The sequence below is a fragment of the Lepisosteus oculatus genome, chromosome 9, assembly GCF_040954835.1.
Source record: "Lepisosteus oculatus isolate fLepOcu1 chromosome 9, fLepOcu1.hap2, whole genome shotgun sequence".
Classification (NCBI taxonomy): domain Eukaryota; kingdom Metazoa; phylum Chordata; class Actinopteri; order Semionotiformes; family Lepisosteidae; genus Lepisosteus; species Lepisosteus oculatus.
In genome coordinates, this window is record NC_090704.1 from 3482482 (window position 1) to 3499024 (window position 16543).

General features: G+C 43.5%; 1 protein-coding gene across 1 annotated transcript; it reads right to left on the minus strand.

Annotated features, from left to right (window-relative positions):
- Positions 1-338: 338 nt before the first annotated feature.
- On the minus strand, positions 339-16142 carry mknk1 (MAPK interacting serine/threonine kinase 1). The gene is made up of 14 exons (XM_006634777.3): positions 16034-16142; positions 14950-15012; positions 13864-13987; positions 12640-12741; positions 12041-12138; positions 11580-11659; positions 9716-9789; positions 9268-9372; positions 8272-8327; positions 6872-6967; positions 6577-6771; positions 5777-5941; positions 5217-5260; positions 339-3371 (listed from the first exon to the last, which is right to left on the minus strand). Exons 1-14 carry the CDS (start codon positions 16082-16084, stop codon positions 3149-3151), a joined length of 1476 nt encoding a protein of 491 aa, XP_006634840.2. The 5' UTR covers positions 16085-16142; the 3' UTR covers positions 339-3148.
- Between the last annotated feature and the right edge of the window lie 401 nt (positions 16143-16543).

The following is a 16543-nucleotide window of genomic DNA, read 5'->3' on the forward strand; positions in this document are numbered from 1 at the left end:
CCATTACTTTGCTGAAGCAGAATGCTTGAGTCCACATTACTCTAGCTGAACAAAATTACATCAAAGCTAAAACAAATGATACTTCTTCAATGTGAATTTTTCAACTCTTCTTTGGATTATGATATTGTCATGTCTGCTTCTTTCCAGATGGGTTGAAATAATGTAACTAAGCACAGTACTTCGGCTTATTTAACTTTTACTCCATGAAGTAACAGCAGTCTACAGATTCCATGCAATTTAACTATACAATACACACGTTACACAATACAAATTCAATTATTTTCTAAATGTTGTTTAGAGACTGAGGTAGTTAGAGAAAGAAAACGGCTGCAGACATGTACCAAAGAATAATCTTTATTTTTATAAATGGCTTAGATGAAACTTTGGGGCTCACAAACGAAATAGGTCACATTCCTATTATGTTCTTTCAACCAATAAAAAAAGTGACTTGCGTGTTCCAGGCAGACATTCAGTCTTATCAATATATCCAAAAGCAAAAAAAAATAAAAAGCCTGACCAAGTTCAGTATCTTTCTCACAAATCACACTGAACAGCTAACATTAAGTGGAAAATGTTTTAGGACCCACAGTATATAACCCAGTACTGCAGTGACCGAAAAACATCCCATTTTGTACTATAAGCCTCAGTAGGACACCAGGCTTCTCACAGACCAGACTTTACCTCCTTTAATGTAACTGGAGATTTCACTGGTGCTGCAAGAAGCCCTGAGCTTCTCGCGCAGTGCTGCCAACTCAAATCACTCCACTGCATTATGAGCTTTATAACAGGTTATTTTAGACAGAAGTCTAATCAACTCATCTGAACTATCGCACTGCTGTGCCGAAACGTAGGTTTTTGCATGAACGGATAATTATTTTCACATGCATTTTATACCCCTTTTAGGACCCTAAAAACACCTAGCTGTGCAGTCATTTATATGCAAATGTTTGCCATTTTACAGAGATGAGATGAAACATTAATATGGCTACCTAGCTGTCATCTGTTCCTTCACTTTGATCCTTCCATGTGGAGCTAGTTCACAGCCATCTATCACACAGTCTGTAAGCCGACGCCCCTTGACTCCCAGATCCACCAAGAAGGTGCCACTTGAAAAAAAAATGACATTTGGTAGTGTCTGACATTTATGACACACAAACACTACATCAGAATTCTGCAGAGATGGTGAAAAAAAATACATGAACCACAATGGATCCAAAACGCCACTGAACATTTGTTTTACCAGCTCAATAATGAGGTTTTCACAGAACTATCAACACTTAATCTACTTCAGCCCTGAACTGTGCTTCAAACCAACATAAAAAGCACACTTAGAATGGGTACATAAGAACTATGCACTTCAACCAAAGATGACAATTCTTGACTTATAATTTACCCTACAAATCTAATTAAAAATGAGTTAATGAGAGTCTGTAACAAATACAAACGAACTCAAATTTAGTATTCTGCATCAGGTGAATTCGTTTGACAGCATTCATCTGTTACACCGCGTTACTGATACAGAAGGAAAGCTCTGACAGGGCAGAAAGGGGTGTATTGATACATGTAAATCTAATGTGCAAACAGCAATGTGCAACTTTTGCATGAATCAAAAGACTGAGGTAATATGCACAATTTCAAAAATCAGGTTCTGCACACAGGAATTGCAGACTGTCACTAATTTTAGCAATCAGACACAATCATGTCCAGTAAGAATTAATTTGCAGGTAATAGGAATGTAATACTCAGACAATGCAATAAATCTAAAAAAACTTATCAGCTATGCATACATTTCTATTTCAAACATAAAAGGTAACATTTAAGAGCTTCGACAAATTCATCATTTTCATTAAAAGTTCCAAGTTTAAAATGCAAAGCAGCTCAGTGGAAAATTTAAAAGTGCTGAACAGGCCTTTTTTCGGCTTGTTCAAACGGCATAAAAACTGCTTTGTCTTTTTAAATTCTAAGAAGCCTGTATAAAAAAAAATTCTAGAACAATAAAAAAGTAATTTGCAACAACACTGTGGGTGGATGCATTCTTGACATTTTGGAAATATCACCTCTATTTCTAAAATATTTTAAAATGTTCATGGAAGGATTCTGCAATTTAACACCCCAAGTGTCCCCAGATGTTCTTTTTAAGTATTCTAATGTAACTTCAATGTTTCTCTACAGACCACACAAACAAAGATGTTTACTCAGTACTTGTGGACGTCACATGCCCAGAAAAAATTAACTAGGTAATGTTTCATGTGACTTATTCAGAATCTGCAGCAAAGAAGTGCAGAAAGAACATTTATGCATGTAAGATAACAGCCCTGAGGCCCCGCCTCCAGGAATACAGCAGCCTCTCCACATCCTGACTTGATGATATTATCTGAAACTCAAATGAATATGAAGATTGGACTACATTCTACAAGAAATGAAGACCGCTATCCCAGTGGGGGGGACTACCATTTCTTACCAGTTATCCTTTCTTCACTGATAAAAACCCAAATGGCCCTTTAAGACTATCCATATCGAAACGCATGATCGACTTTCAGGTCTAGAAGCCTCCGAGGCTAGCTCACTGATCATGGGCCAAACACTACTGGGCAGAAACAACATCCTTGGGCCTGTTCTTACACGTTTAAAATTCCCAAAACCCCTCGCTTGAGATAGTGGCATACACGCACACTGAACCACACTTCACAGCTTGTTCTCAGGAAAAATAGCTTATTAAAATAAAATAAAACAAGGACAAAAAAAAGGAAGGAAACAGTAACCCAGTTCAGAGAGCACCTCACTGTCACTCATTACTCCGTTGATAAAATTTAAATTATGACGAACAACGATTACACAGGTTACCGCCAACCTGGGCTGTAATTTACCACAATGGAGAACGCCTACGTAGTGTTATTTAGGCCTCCGGCCTTTGTTGTGATATAAAAGTCACATCATTACGGATATGCTGGCTGGCTACATTACTGCTCTGTTTGGAAAGTGTGCCGTTTCCTTTTACCTCTCATCTTGTGTAATCACAGTGAACACTGAACGAGGCTTCTGAACCCAAGGGGCACCTCCCCCTAAGCCCACCTATTCCTGCTGGGGATGTCACTGGCGGGCTAAAACTAAGCTGGAGCAATCGGCACACTGCTTGCGTCCCGTCAAGTTAAAACAAGCCCGAGGCGTCGGCACCAGACTGGAAGTCCTCGGCCCGGAGGGCGTGTGTCTGAGCCCTGCGCCGGGCCAGCCGGGAGTTGGACGGAGGGGAGAGTCTCATGGAGCAGATGATGGCGGTCATGTCTTCCTGCTCCTCGTCGTGCTGGGACAGCTGCCGGTTAAAGGCGATGGCGTCGGCTGCAAACTGGGTCAGGTCTTTCGTGCTGCTATTCCTGGAGAGCAGGTGGGAAGGACAAATAAAACATGCAGTCGAACTGGCCCGAAAGAATAAATCACTTGCCCGTCACTGGAGGTATTTTGTATAAAAATCCAGGAACAGCAGCACAGTTTCAGGAGATTAAGATTAAATGCAAAATTCAGCTGCTCATGCATGTTATACAGCTGAAGCACGGTTACTCATCAGGTCACCCATGTCTATGCAAGTAGGACAATCACCTCTTTTGCATTTATATTCCTATGAATGGATCACACCCTCTGATCCCAGTCTGCCATTAAACACACAGATTACTTCCAGTGGTAGGAAACTATCTCTAGTATAAAACAACCTGACACACCTGCAATTTAGGTAACTTAATCTGACCACAAGCCATAGTTTTTAGGTTCAATTTGAAAATTTTAAGAATTCTACCTGCAAATTCCAACATGCAATGCATATACCTGTCATTTAAAACATCATAGTTGTTATATACCTTTCTGGTCCATTATGAAAAGCTGAAGACTGTATTGCCCTGTCTTTAACAGATGAGGCTGTTTCCATATACAGTATAAATACACATCTGGAAAAACATTTCTGATTTTTGTGTCCATGCTGTGTAAAACGTCCACAGCCAGTCCAGGGCTTTTATATGGCACTCAAAGTAATTTCATTGTGAACTAATATGGAACTCCCAATCACATTACACTTCGCCAGTTAATGAGATTAAACATTTTTAGTTACTGAAATTTACCACTGTAGTGTAACCATTTCTGAAAGAAATCAGATGTATTCTTACATACACTTTCCACTCAGTATATAAGAACTGTGCTTTTCAAAGCATCTACTTCCCAGCCATTAGCAAAAAACCTTACACTGCTGTGCCTTTCGATATAGGCCTAGCTATTAAACCTATTACCACTGACAAAGGTGTATAATGCACTGGCCTTTTAAACCAAGCTGTTCACTAATAAGATCTGTATTAAAGGCTATAACAAAGTTCAGCTCATCGCAGCAGCTGCCACATGACGGGACATTTATCAAAAGAGCAAAGATTGTGGAAATGTCATCTGCATGCTATTAAGCAGCAATATTAACCCTGTTACCAAGTGTAAGATATTCATGCTCTTTCATTTTCCCACATCCACTTTTAGATATGATTACTGAAATGTCTAAGATGACAGATGCTGAGTATCACCCCTACAAAGGCAGTAAAGGCCTGTATTAAATTAGGAGACATCATCATCTTCTGCCCTGACCATCACAACAGCAGAGGAAAACAGCAAAAAATCTTCATTATTGTGTATTGAAGCAAGACAGCCACTTATGAAAATTAAGCTGTACTTCGTGCCACGCTTCCCAATACCTTTAAAACGGACGTGTTATAGCTCCGTTAACGCACTGCTCCATTACCTTCAGTAAAGTGGAAGTTCATGTTTAATATAATTTACATGGTAATTGGAAAAAAAAAAAGAGATAGTTTACTCTGACTTTCTAGGAGTCAGCGGCAAGAACAAAAACTTACAGTAATGACTAACCACCTCTTGGAAAATACTTCCTGAAATGCGAATGGTGTTCTGCCATTCAAACAGTCACACAACCATAATGAAGTAGTTGCTTATTAGGAGATAGCCAATCAGGTTAAATGGACTCTGAACACTGATGACTCACTCCGGAGCACAGAATCAGAAAACTAACATGACATTACATTGGTTTTCACAATACAGCTGTCGAGTTTCTTGCATGGCTACTTTTTTCGTGGATTCATTTCTTTCCACATCTCATACAGGTTCTGCTGTTTCCTTCTTGCTGGCCTATTTTCTATCTCATTTCCGATGAGGATTATGTAGTCTGAGTAGCTCACCTTTGCAGTACATGCGGGGTAGGAAGGCCTCTCTCAGGAGCGTTCTGGAAGCAGAGCAAATTCAGAAAATAAAAGCTGACGAAGATCTCACAGAAGAGAGACGCTGGCCTTCTCTACAGGTCACGACAGGAACGTAATGAGCACACTCACACAAACCGCATGCAATTTAAGAGAGCAGATCGTGAATGAACTGACCAAAGACACAACTAAGGAATTGAACAGTAAGTCTGCATGTTAGAAAGTGGAAATCTCTTGCAGTGAAACTTAAAATGAAAAGCATTCTTAACAGGAATTTTACGGTGGTGCTACTATGCCAACAAGCTTTTAGCAGCCTGTAAATGCCAGAACCCATTCCTTTATTCTGGTTTAATTACTCTGAAAACAACATAAGGGTGCCGTTTTCGCAGGTCATTTTAGGGCGAGATATTTCATTGAACTTTTGAAAGAACCTATGAGCATGACTAAGAATGCTTCGACGAAAAAGCAGCACAGTTGAAAGCTTCTAAAAAAATAGAACCTGGTCGGAATTTTACATTCGAAGTTGTGGGCAGAGCACTTACCCCCTGCACCCAGGGGTGTTGTAGGACCTGGGCAGCACTCAGTCTCTGCTTGGCATCACGCACAAGGAGCTTGGAAATGAGGTCTTTGGCCCCTTCGGATATGTGAGCCCAATCCTTCTCCGGAAACTCGTATTTCCCCTCTTGGATGCTCTCAAATAAGTTGTTCTAAAGAGAAATAAAAAAAATAAAAGATAAATTGGGTGGCCAAATAAACATATATTACTACTGTTACAAGATGCCAATTGTTTTGGCAATGCATTAACTAGACTTAAGATTCTAAATTATAAAGCCATCATTTCTGGACTAAGAAGAACACTCATTTTCCACAGTTGTAATCTATGAGGTGTAAAGTACACACATCCCTTGAAAGTCAACACCTGGTTTATGACGTTTCAGGGTCCAGGGTTACACCCCTACTCTTTACAAGAAACGCCCTGGGATCTTTAAAGACCACAGAGAGTCAGGACCTCGGTTTTACGTCTCACCCGAAGGATGGCACCTTTTTACAGAATAGCGTCCCCATCGCTATACGGGGGCATTAGGACCCACACAGACTGCGGGGTGAGCGCCCCCTACTGGTCCCACTAACGCCTCTTCCAACAGCAACCTTAACTCTCCCAGCAGGTCTCCCATCCAGGTACTGGCCAGGCTCCCACCTGCTGAGCTCCAGTGGGCTGTCAGAGGTGGGGTTCGGGGCGATGCGGCTGCTGAAAACACCAAGTGACTTTCTAGGCCTCAGAAAGGGATCTGAATGGTTTTCCTCTCGTGAAGGTGTTTTCTGATGAACGGACCCCACACACCTGACAGGCGCGGCACGTCTCTCCCCGCTCCCAGCCGCAGTCCGTGCCACAGTGCCCGGTGAAGGGAGGGCAGCCGCTCAGGAGGATGTAGAGGATGACGCCCAGGCTCCACAGGTCGCAGCGCTTGTCGTAGAAGGAGGCCTCGTCCGTGAACACCTCCACCACTTCTGGAGCCATGTATTCTGCTGAGCCGCACTGCAAGACAGGCACAGGCACCTCGCATCCAAGAGCACGGGCTTATCTTAATAACAAGGCGCCAACGGAACAGGAAGCCTTCGGTCTTAGGCTGGATTACCGGGGTGGTGAGCTCGGGAGTAGTTATGGGCGTACAGGCACTGCTCAGCTTCACTCCACTCCCCAGGTCAAAGTCACAGATCTTCACCGGGGACACCTGAGGCAGGGATACGAGTGTCAACGCCATGCACCCCCTTTGCCACTGCTGAACTGTTCACCGAGCACCCGTTTCAAAGAAGCACGCCAGCCTTCAAATGCGAATACAGATAGACTCTGCCTTCAGCGAACTAAAAAAAAATCATTCGGTCACAACAAGGTCACTACTTAACAAGTGATCTGCCAACACTGGACCCATCCTGAAGGGCTCTTGCAGATGTCTAAAATCGCTACTGGAGATTTACTATTATGCCGGCAATAATAACTTTGAATAAAAAGATGTAGAGCACAGATAGGGCAAGAAAGAAAATCAGAGATGCGTCAACATCTATTATAACAGCAGTAAAGGCTGAGAACGAGATCCACTTGCTGTGGGCTGATCTTTTATCTTCTACAATCATGGAGCCCCCAGCTTTTCAGTGGCGAGACAAAATGAAAACTGTGTCTCAATAAAGTATTCTTTTAAATTGATTAAGCTGAGTTCTCTCTAAAGCTCGCTTTATTTCACAAAGTACTGTACACAAAGGAGAAAATCTGTGAAGGTAGACATATGTGCTGGACAATCCAAGCCTAGATGTCAGAAATAGCACTTCATGATATAAAGTGTGCTTTTACACAGCTCTGAAACAAACACTGGCTACTTGCATATCATGCCTAGTTCTTTAAAAACTTAGTACACTTTAAAAAATGCATTTCTAGTACTTAGGAAGGTTGAAAGGTTCTAAATTTTTGTGAAGTTATTTAAAAAAAAGTTATCTTAGAACTTATTACACACTACCGAAAAAAGAACAATTCATATTTTCTAAATATTTCTTATAACCACTCAAAATTATTTAAGAAGCATGATTGAGGATTTTATGAATAATGTTTATAACCGAGTATAAACTGTTAAAGAAAACTGAAAAATAGAATTTTTAAATGCTATTGAAGTTTCTTTTTAATTTTTTTATTTTAGAGAACAAATAGAACCATTAGAAATACAAATGATATTACACAACCATCCTTTTATAATACAAATTTGCAAACATACATTATACACAAGAATTTTGTCTGTTCTCTTAATATTTTACAATTATTTTGCTTGGTTCTTACCAAACTATATACATTCAAAATTCCGTGTTTATGATTATGAAGAAAGTTATATATACATTCTTATACAGAAGGTGCAGAATAAACTAATTCCAGTTTTAGTTATTCTGTATCTCAACAAATCCAGACTTTAAAGGTTTAATGTACTTAACCCATCGAGACCAACAGTAGAAAAACTTGCTCATCTGTAACTTACAGTAAGTGGACAAACCATACCTGATCAGTGAATTCACAAAGAATATTCTCAGGTTTCAGGTCTCTGTGGGCAATGCCTGGAATGAATGCCAGCATTAGTGAAAAGTGACACCACAGATTTGAAAAAATAACATGTCTCAGTGATTCGGAGGGGGGGAGAGTCGGGCATTTCCTGTTCCCTTACAACTCTTGGTCTGTTCGCCACTGGAGCGAACAAGCAAGGGAAACTAGTGATGACCCAAGCCAGGGCTTCTAGGTCTTATCCATCCCACGGCCAACTCACACAATTCTAAAAACGTTCACATCGCACCTCCCCGCACGCTACATTGTTATAAGCAATACTCATTGCACCCTTTCATCCGAGTTTGCCTTAAAGCGTCTAGTCCCCTCTGGACACAGGAAAACCGGAGCTCTTCCCCCGCCTCTCTCAAGTGTTCTCCCTTTATGTTTATGCCTTGAACTTACCTCTCATGTCTCATGCAGAGTGTGGAATTAATAATAATAATAATTGCTTACACTCATATAGCGCTTTTCTGGACACTCCACTCAAAGCGCTTGACAGGTAATGGGGATCCCCTCCACCACCACCAGTAAGCAGCCCCCACCTGGATGATGCACCAGAACGCTCCCCACACACCAGCTCTCAGTGGGGAGGAGAGCAGAGTGATGAAGCCAATTCGTAGAGGGGGATTATTAGGAGGCCATGATTGGTAAGGGCCAATGGGAAATTTGGCCAGGAATTAACAGGGCTGCCATGTGGTGGCAAGGAACTGGCTGTGCCGCTATGGCAGTCACTGGCTAGCCAGGGTCCTCCTGTCATGCGGGGGAGGGGACCAAGGGTCCCGCAGGCCAGCAGAGACCGTGCGAGAGACGGCCCTCCACCAGCCGGTGCAGACTCTCCTGACTGGCGCTGTGGAGCTCACGGCACGTGCCAGGAAAACACACGGCGAATTTCAGAGCGGGCAGGGGTGGGTGAACGCTGCACTCGGGAGAAGCACGGTCGCCCGGCTTCCTCACCTTTCGTGTGGAGGAAATCCAAGGCTGTTGCGATGTCCCTCACCACCCGGCTGGCCTCCCTCTCGTCGAAGTGCTTGCGGCTCTGAATGTGAGTCAGAATGGAGCCTGTGGACAGGACAGGACAGGACAGGACAGGACATCAGAGTGAGGTACATTACAGAATACCCGTTACTTTTCACAGCTGCTTCTCACTTTTATGAACTCCTAATAATGATAAAAAAAACATCTATTCAGTATACGCTGATAGGTCGCTGAATGTATAAACTAATAACATTTAGCCAAACTTATTATTTCAATCATTTATTTGTATTTCCTTCCCATGCATGTCTGTCATATTAAATATCATACTGAATGTATCCAAATTGTTATAAATCTGTTTGACTAGCAATATTTTTGTTTTGTTTTTTTTTAACAGAAGAAAGGTCTCCTTAACAGGCCTATACTGTACCTCCTCGCAGCTTCTCGAACACCAAATAAAACCGGGTCTCATCTTCAAAAAATTCAATCAGCTCCAAAATATTCCTAAAAACAGAAACGGCTTCAACGTATGAAGCTACAAGATAAACAAATACAAGTGACACTACAGATTGCAGTGACCCTGTGTGTTTCTGGGCAGTTCCCCCTCAGTCGAGAGGTACAGTCAATGTGACAACGAGCAGAACTATACTACACACTACATCCCCCGCTCTGGTACAGCTCTGCTTCCGAAACGCAGCACAGCTCTTTTCTAGTTTTGAGGAAAAACCGGTTTAGAGACAATCCACTCTGTGACCGCGACCGCCGCCTCAGGGTTTGCAAACCATTATCTCAATGAGCAAAATAATTCCTGTCCCCGCACAATATTCATCATACCTTATTACAGAACAGTCAGCAAACAGTCCTACTTTAATACCGTCCTTACAAGGAGGCAGCTTATCTACTGTAAAGTCACAGAAATGACACACATTAAGAATGTCAATTAATAACATTAACAAACAAGAGCTTGGTTTAATAATAGACCACCAGTAATTCCACTTTTACTTGTTTATGGTACACTACCTGGTGTGTACTGTTATCTGTTTTTTTAAAAAGCAACACTAAATGTCAGCACCTCAGTTTTTTTGGGGGAAAAGGAGTAACTGTAAAAAGATATAAATGAGATCAGTATTGCCCTGAATGCTAAAGGTACTGAACCTTTAGGTAGGTGAAACATGATACCCATACATCTCAGATGTTTTTTAATTGAATTATGCTGCAACCTGCTTAAAGTAGCACATGTTCTATGCTTTTTTTATATTTTAATTGTTACTCTGTGTAAAGAAAGTCAGCAAAACCTTATGATGATTGTGGTCATAATTATACTTTCCACCTCTCACAGGTAAATATGTGCTACTGTACAATAATAATAATATACAGTAACACACTGTGTAATTAGGTTTCCCATATAGGATGGGCCCCACTTCATCCATCATTGACCTGCAGCATGAAGAGCCTGAAGCCCCACTATACTGCAGATCAGGCAGAAAAGTGAGACTGACAACTGAATTCAGAGAAGCCAGACTGTCCAAGCCCACGGGACGATGGAGTTAAGACCCCTCCCTACTTTATTAGTAGCGGCCTGGAATCTTTAATGGCACCTCCTGGTGCACTGCTAAAATACTGGTGCGGGTTTGGAAATCGCGCTCAAGATGGAAGAGTGCCACCTTCTGGTCACCTATGCCACTTACAGAACTAACTCATCTTTCCTTAGGTCTCCAATCCCAGCACTGACCAGCCTCAGCTGTGCATCACTCCCAAGATCTAATCAGGTCAGGTTAAGTGGTCGTAAATGCTGCTTTTGAGTTATTACCAACAGCCCCAGCAGCACTGCTTCAATACAAATAGCAGTATGGGGGACCTCCCTGCTGTTAAGATCTAGCTATCCACCATCAGGGAGTTGTGTTGAATCAGTGCCTAACTTGGAAGAAGAGGGCACAGAACAGGCCTGAGAACTCACAGCAGCTCCCCATCATGACAGAAAGCTTGTCCTTCACAGAGCAACAGGGCAAGAGTCAATCCAGCACTGGGAGGAGGCAGGAAACAAGCATTAAAAAAAAAAAAAAAAAAAAAACCTGCTGTCTATACGTCTATAACTTATACCCCCAGGAAGAACACGCAGACTTCACCCAAGACCGGGATTAAAGCCAGGTGCAGCTCTGGGACTGTACCACCAAGCTACCCTACAGCACGGGCCGCGTTCCGGAACGGTTCAGGTATAGCCCGACTCCCTGCAAGCAGGAAACGAGAGACTCAACAAAAGACAGGATCCCAGGATTCCCCCGAGGTCTGCGTACCGGCTGCCCTGGCACTGGTAGAGCGTCTCCACTTCCCGGAACACGCGGCTGCGGCTGTGTCCCACGTTCTTCTCGATGATCTGCGGGGCACAAAACGCCGAGCGCTGACACCACGGCAAACCCCCGCGCGCGCGTGAGGGTTACTATACTAAGAGCACGGCCGACCTGCCGACCAGCGGTTCGGTTGTTGCTGCACGACCTGGGGCGCAGGAAGAGCGAACTGCTAACGTGACTGATCAGGCGGCCTCAAGCAGCACAACGCAGAACTGCTTCTTCCACCATGTCTCAAAAATTAAAAGCTGCAGTGTGCTTACAGTACACTTTTGATTCTATAATATAATATAAAGGAAATGTGCAATTAATCCGTTCACTCCCAGTTATTTCTTATTGAGAGCCTACGTACACCTACAGCAATGCTGCCACTGCAGTAAAATGCAGAGACGCCTAACTGACCCCCTTACCTTGGCAGCAAATTCCTTCCCATTCTGCAGGCTGACACAACCCTGGACCTTAGCGTAGGCCCCCTGGCCCAGCAGCTCGTCCGTGAGTTTGTACACGTCTGGGGAAAACAAGGAAAAGGCCACGGAGTCACACCCCTTTCTTGCCTCACCCTTCATTTCACCAGGCGAGTCACCCCTGAACGAATTCTCAGCCGCGATGAAGACCTAGATGGTGCTCACTCACACAACGGGGTCACTGCAGCAGTCCTGCGTGAAGTGCCTTGCTCAAGGGTACAGAGTCGCGCCGCGGTTCAGAACCCAAGACCATCCAGAGTTCAGAGCTCTAACCACTAATCCCAGCTGCAGGGATGGTATCAGCCCTCCCTAGAACTGATACCTTTTTTTTTTAGTCAGCTGGACCTCTTCGCCCCCAGAAACATCTAAGAGCTTTCGAACATCGCTGTCCCTTCTTATTAATGGCACATATCATCTCAACATGTCATTATCAGTAATAAAACTGTTTCTTTTCTTGAGGCAGAGACCATGTTGTGCAAAAAAAAACACGCAATATAAAAACTCCACCCAAGCATGCCTCCGATTTTAGAGGGGAAAGGTCTTACCGTTGAAGTTCCCGGTGAAGCTGTCAGTGGCTTTCGTTTTCCTTTTCTTCTTCCTCTTTTTCCCGGAATCCGGTATGCTGAGCGGCTCACGGGCTCCCACCACTGGGGCAGCAGATGCAGGGAATTCCATTGGAGGGATAAAGGTAGGCAGGCACATGAGTGTGGAGCAATGTTAAGGCACAAAGCACAGAAGAACTTGGCCAGACAAGACAATGGACGAAGTCAAGACAGACGTGGGCTCAAATTCTGCTTATACAAATAATACAGATACATTTAAAAAAGTCCATCGTTTTCCATTTTTTAATTCATAAGCTTGGAAAATCTTTCAAATAAAAAACATTTAATTTTTGGTCAGCAAGCTATTCAGTCATGTGGAGTCCCTGGAACATAGACGCATCTCTTCCAACATCCAATCTGCCCAGATTATTTCTGAAAAGCTGCTGCTCTTGAGGCCTTTTCATGCCTTCATGCGTTACATCTGATCCTCACCTGACCTGAAGGGTTTTGTCTACACTGCTGCGCCAGTCCATTTTAACCCGAATCAAGACAACTGATCGTGCTTCGATTAGGGATAAGAACAGAGTTCAAAAAGAGCACCGTTTAACTATTTATCTCGCGTAAACCAAAAGAAAAGCAGTACCAAAATCGAAATCAACAAAGGTAACTTCTTATTAATGTGTCACTTCCTCCTTGTTATGACTAATAGTAGCTTCAAGGGAATATCTATAGATCAGACCGCCGATTTCTTGAGAAACGCCAGTGTAGATGCGCAAGGATGTTGCTACATACTGTAGTGTGGTGCCAATAAAGTCTTTATAGAACCTATTGGCAAAGCATGAAGCAACGCAAGCCTTAAAACAACATGATATTTAAAAACATGCCACCAAATGACATCCGGCCCCATGAACGAGACCCTTCCTCATGCAAAAGCTGTACTATCCCGTCCAGTATCCTGACAGGCTCCCAGCTTACAGCCGATGAGAAGTCTGTCCTTCCCATTGCTTAAAAAAAAAGCCACTCATTAATTAAGAATTATTCCTGTATTAAACAAAGCAGCCTATTTTAAATCCCTCAAGTACGCCGCTACTCATTTCAAAGTGGCGGGGGGAGTACCACTCTCGAGTGAGCTCTGCGCTTGCTAATTTACAGAATCCCAGCAGGCAGGCAGGCAGGCAGGAGATGCGCGGCAGTGAGGCACTGCCCGCCTCGGAGGTGGGCTCTTACCGGCTGTGGCGCCCGTGTCAGGTGCCAGCTCCTCGGAGGTGGTGGCGGCGGAGCTCTGGGGGAGGCCGGCAAGTCCCGCACAGCCCCCCCCAGCTGGGACAGAGGCCAGGGAGCTGTTCTGCAACTGGAGGAGGGGGAAAAAAAAAAACACCATCGCCCTTCAACACGACTGCGTGCAAGCACACGGATTCAGTTTCCTCGTTTTTGCATGTTCGGCACGCGATCAGGCATAGGCGTTTCTGCTTTAAAGGGGTTAAATTTAGGGATCTTTCCAGAGGTATGAAACGGCGGAAAGCGAAACATCTACAGGAGGAATAAGAGACGCCTGAACTGGAAGCACACGAGGGGAACACCCAGTAGCATTTTCACTTCTGCTTTAAACGGGGTTTATTCCTCTTCCTGGTGATAACAAATGAAATACTGACCGAGCACAGATCTCATAATGCTACACTGACTGAAAAGGAAATGAAAGTGTTAAAACAGACATCTTTTTTTCCCCAACAGATTTACACTAAAGTTCCTGACTCTTCGAATTTAATCCACCCCACAACTGACCACACTCTAAAAAACATAGCATCCATTCTAAACTGCATAACAGGAAGAATTAGAAAAAATGTGCAATCATTGATAAGATATTTTTAAAAAGGTTTCCCTACCATTTTTCCCCCACGAAGAAATAAAGGTCTTAAACTTCAACTGAGGAGACACCCCTCAACACTAACTGCACATGTAGTTTCATTCACGTACTTTTTGCCCTTGTAACAGAGAATGCCAGGTTTCTCAGAAACGGCATTCTTTTTTTAGTGCACAGGAACATGTGGGTTTGAGGTTTGCCTGGTGATGACAAAAAAAGTTAGGCTGCTCTTCTTGTTAAAAAAAAAGTAGCCTACATCACAGTGGTCTATTCTGCGGTCTGACCTAGGCGACACTGTCTTAGACACTGTGAAGCCCTTCCTGAGTTCCCGACAGCTCTAGTAAGCTGTGTGTTTGCTGGGAGAGGGTGCTCTGTTGACCATAAAACCACATGAGAGGCAGGCAGGCAAGGGGCAACTCGGGAACAAGATGAACACGGATCTGGGAGTTTACCTGCAGAGTGTGCTGAAAGGCCTGCAGCTCAGCAATCTTGCTGTGTCGCACCATCTCCGCCAGCTAGAAATGACAAAGCACATCCTCAACACACGCAGAAACCCTCTCCACGCAGGAAGTCAGAAAGGGAGCAAGCTCTGGTCTGTCGATCTCTTGCCGTGTGCATGTTGCAACCAGCAGGAGAAGGCTTAGGGTTGCACTCTTCCCGCCCAGTGCAATTTCTGCCTCCGCCACTGAAGATCATCCACATTGAACCACAAATGCACTGGGAAATATACTAAGCCCTTTCCAGACCAACATGACAACAGCGCTTGGCAAGCATACCTCCGGAACATGCAAACACAGGCTGACAAGGGTCAAAGTAAATTTCCAGATCCTGCTTAGATGAAACCGCCCTGTCCTGACCAGCAGAATTCCTGTGTTTTAATTAAATTAGAATCTATATCTCATGGCTGTGTGTGATCATTGTAACGGTAAGAGAACAGCCCTTAACAGAAACTAGAGAGGGCAATGAACACGGATAAGCAAACTGTCCACCAAACGGTCTCATCTGAAATATACGACTTAAGAAATACACTACAATATGTAACCACTGAAATATTAATAATTTAAAGTTAGTCACAGATTTTAGTCTAGTTGCGACCTCATTTAGTTCACAAACGTTTGCAGGCTACTATATCCCTAGTCTAGTTGATATAAATACATCATGTCTCAGAGACATTAAGTCGTCATATAGTATTCTCTAACGAGCCGGCAACTACAATATTTCGCAATAACTAAATTGGTTACACAACAACAGAACAACGTTTCGCAAGAAACTGCAGATTTTTATCAAGTCTAGTACATTTTTATCAAGAAGGAGAGTGTTAAGCGTACTATACCGATGAAACTCACAATAAGTAAGAATTTACTGTACTACTACGTGTCCAGCACTGAAGTTAACCCCAAAGACGGAGCACATAGTCACCAGGGTAAACCGGTCGGTGCCCACTGAATAACCTCGGTGTTTTTTAAACTTAGTCACGCTGGAAATCAGAGTTTAGGTGTACATAAATGCACCTGCCCAACGTAAACAGACACAAACCTGAAAACTGCGCCCGTAGCAGCTTAACTCCGCCTTCAAACCCTCCGCCATCTTCCAAACCACAACATCAAACCCCTCGGTGCTGTCCAGCTGCTCCAGATCGCCTGCTGTCGGCCGCGGCGGGGGCTCTGTCTCCGCATGCGCAGATCGTACAATGGGCGTCACTGTCCGCCATCTTGGTAAGGTCTCCGTAATGCAAACGAAACTTGTCACCTTTGTGTTATACAGAGCCTTTAAAAACAATCGCCCCCCCCAGTGCTTTACTACACATGGGTGTACATTACGCAAAACAAAACCAAATTATACTATAAAAAGTCGTGAATTTAAACTAGACTTTAAAGCTCTCGTGAATTTGTCTTTGATTTCTTTTGGGGTGGTGTTTTAGAGCCACAGTGTGAGGCATGGTAAAAAAGCAAGACCAAGTCCACAATGTATGGTATGTCATCTATATAGTGTACATAGAGGGACAAGGAGACTCCAATCCCAGGATCCACGTAGTCTTACAGGTGC